The sequence below is a fragment of the Nicotiana sylvestris genome, chromosome 3 (assembly GCF_000393655.2).
Source record: "Nicotiana sylvestris chromosome 3, ASM39365v2, whole genome shotgun sequence".
In the NCBI taxonomy this organism is placed as follows: Eukaryota; Viridiplantae; Streptophyta; class Magnoliopsida; order Solanales; family Solanaceae; genus Nicotiana; species Nicotiana sylvestris.
In genome coordinates this window covers 30,085,817-30,089,011 of record NC_091059.1, presented here as the reverse complement: position 1 = coordinate 30,089,011, position 3,195 = coordinate 30,085,817, and the positions used below count along the sequence as shown (strand labels likewise).

Here is a 3,195-nt window from a genome sequence, read left to right as displayed (position 1 = left end):
TACTCATACTGCAATTCTGCATTTCTTGTGCAGATCCCGATGTTGGTCCCAGTTGTGCGTAGAGGAGTATGCTCGAATCTAACTTGCCCAGGAGACATGAGATAGTCCTGTTTGGCGTTCGCAGTCCCTGAAATCCCCTTCTACCTTATTTTACTGTTTATCTTGTTTCAGACAAATGTATTTCATTCACACTATAATTGCAGTATTCTAGTCGCTCATGTACTTGTGACTCCGAATTTCTGGGATTAGTATAGACTGTGTTACTTTTGGTATTTATCTCATGTATTTTAGAGTTTATCAGCCATTAATTATTATTGTTATGCTTTTAAACTGTTAAAATGGTTAATTAATTAGCTAATATTGGTTTGCCTTGCAAGTAGATGTTAGGCATAATCACGGCCCCACGGTTGGTATTTCGGGTCGTGACACCCACACAATATTCACAAATTTTAGGTATTATTCGGGTAACACGGCAGCATGGAACTGGTAGTGTCTTGATATGGTTGACGAATTGGAAAACTGCTGGTTGATTCGTTGAAACAGAAGGATGATCTCGTAGACAATTTTTTCTCGTGCTTGAAGGCTAATTTTATGGTTGTTGTCATAAAATTAGGTCCCACCAGAGCGCCTTCTACTTCTAATAGGCCATGAACTAGATCAGAATCATTCTCAACGAGTCCATAAGAAGTGATCCCATTTTTTTCATCGGGTCCGGATAAAGACCAAAGATCTTGAGCGACCGATCCGGCAGAACAACTCAAAAGATAAAGAAGTATCGTTAATCTCTTCATGCTCGTTCCAAGCTCGAAGTACCATTTGTACAAATAAGAATCCCCTTCGTTACATGATTTCTTCTTCATATAGATAGATATAGGATCTATGCTTCAAGATATAAGTATTAATTTATGTTTAATTAAAATTTATGATTATGTGTTATCTAGATTTCATGCAAGTGATCAATGGTATTTGCTTCTGCTGTTTATACTTGTATTCCATCAATATCTTTTACCATCGACGATAGAATTTTACTGCAGTTTGACACCGTGTAGCTCTGTTAGTGCCTTATTTACAATGTTCACTAATCAAATACCTCTCTATCTCTTACATTTCAGTTGAGATATCGAACTCTCATGATTCATCACAATCACCCTTTACTGAGTGCACTTGAACTGACAAGGAAACGTGGAAAACTTGATCTTTGAAGAACTTAATAATTAGTTTGACACTTACTCCGCTGAATCAGTTAGTTGAGGAGTAGCAAATCATGTCGATGCTAGAACAGTTCGAAGCAATCAAGCAGCAATATTATAGAAAAGATGATCAGATTGAACGTCGATTGACATTTTATTCACAAGATAAAAGGATTAAAGTTATAGCATATAAAGTTCAAGTGTCTTTTCCTAAATCATGGTGATCATAACAAATATCAGAACACAAAATGCAACACCAACGTCTCTCCCTGCAGCAAACCATCTCTTGTTGCTAAATTTGATACTTGAACTTGACTGGACATCTGCAATGACCAAATTGTCAAAAGCTGTTAAGAACTGGATTAGTGTTGAAATAACAGCGCTATGCTGTAAACCCTAGTTATAGAAAAATATATACTATACCGCCTATGCTTGCATTGTTTCCAGTTTTGGAGTGGCTGACGAAGTCGATAAAAACCTGAGCGTCCGGTGAGTTAGGAGCAAGTTTTAGAATTGCTATCACAGAACAAATGAATTAGAATTAGCTTCAAATATTAGTATCAAGGATGAAATAGTTTGTCTGCAGGAACCTAGGTAAATCTCAGAGAACACGGGAGAGATGCTAAGTATATAAAGAAAAAAGCTTTGGACATATTTTAAAGTTATGCGATCCCAGCTCAAAAAGGACAAAATATTAGTATAGTGAATTGAGTTATTACGTACCGGGGCATTCTGAAACATTAGTTGGAGCACCGCAGACGTACGGCAGACCGAGTGCTAAGGTGGCATTGATTTTGTAGCCAATATTTGGCTCATTTCTGTCTTTTACAATAAGGCAAAGACAATATTTGGTTTTGTGTAAATCTTTTCTGAGCTGGGCACAGCAAGCTGGGGTGGGAAGTTGAGCGTCTCCACCAACATAAGACAAGCAAGATGATAGATGAAGCAGTTGGTTTTGGCACTCTTTTCTATCCTCTGCAAAATCAGAGCTTGCAAAACCAATCATCAACAACATAAGTATAAAGTTTGATATTGTAACACTAGGGAATGCCATGAGTAGACGTTAAAGGATTTAATTCTGTCCTTTTTCTAATTTTTGTTCTTTTTTGGCGTGGGTTTTTGCCGGGGGAGGGAGAACGCTTTATAATACCTAGAGCTCCCTAGAGTGTTAGAAAGATTCACAACAACAACAACCCAATAAAATCCCGCACCTGGGAAGGGTAGAGTGTACGCAGATCTTACCCCTACCCCGTAAGAATAAAGAGGCTATTTCCGAAAGACTCTTAGCTTAAGAAGAAGAAAATAAACAATAGGCAATAGATCAGCACAAGCCAGAAAAATAAAAAAGAGTGTTGAAAGATTGTATTCCAGAAAATTAGGGAAGATTCAAGAGATGGGGGTGGATCGGATTTCAAAAGCCAAATTAAGCAAGTCAGTGAGTGGAACAAGATTTTGAACTGATTGGCTTAAAATAAGGTTTCTTGTGAGTAGCTATTCCAAGTTTTACAATTAAAAGATTCTGAGATATTGACATTCTTATACACGTCATCAAGTTCTCAAGCTTTGTACTATCAATTACGTTCTTTTACTTCTACCTCTTTCTTTTATTTTATTTTTCTTCTTGTTCCTTTCTCTATCATGAATTGTAACACTTTCTGGAAAATGGATTTGGGAAGCAATCAAAATTGACATCAAACAACACCGTGTATTGCAGAAATTGAGGTATTCAACTTTCAAGTTGAGAATTATGAAATTTTTAATTTTTTTTTTTTTAGGGGGGAGGAAGACCCTTCTAGGAGTAGTAATATAGTTATTACAAAATACGTACTAATATAATTATGTACTACGTACTTTGCTACTACGTCCGTGAGTTCATTTCTGGATGCCTGACAATAGGGGTGTTAGGTGTACATAGGTTGGGTTGGTTCGGATTTTGCAATTATCAAACCAAACCAATTGTGTCGGGTTATTAAATCTAAAAACCAAATCAAACTGATAAAACTCG

At 36.7% G+C, this 3,195-nt stretch overlaps 1 protein-coding gene across 1 annotated transcript; it reads right to left on the bottom strand.

Moving 5' to 3' along the window:
- Nucleotides 1-1,320: 1,320 nt before the first annotated feature.
- LOC104226410 (non-specific lipid transfer protein GPI-anchored 14-like) lies at nt 1,321-2,612 on the bottom strand. The gene is made up of 3 exons (XM_009778404.2): nt 1,914-2,612; nt 1,614-1,706; nt 1,321-1,513 (listed from the first exon to the last, which is right to left on the bottom strand). Exons 1-3 carry the CDS (start codon nt 2,242-2,244, stop codon nt 1,401-1,403), a joined length of 537 nt encoding a protein of 178 aa, XP_009776706.1. The 5' UTR covers nt 2,245-2,612; the 3' UTR covers nt 1,321-1,400.
- Between the last annotated feature and the right edge of the window lie 583 nt (nt 2,613-3,195).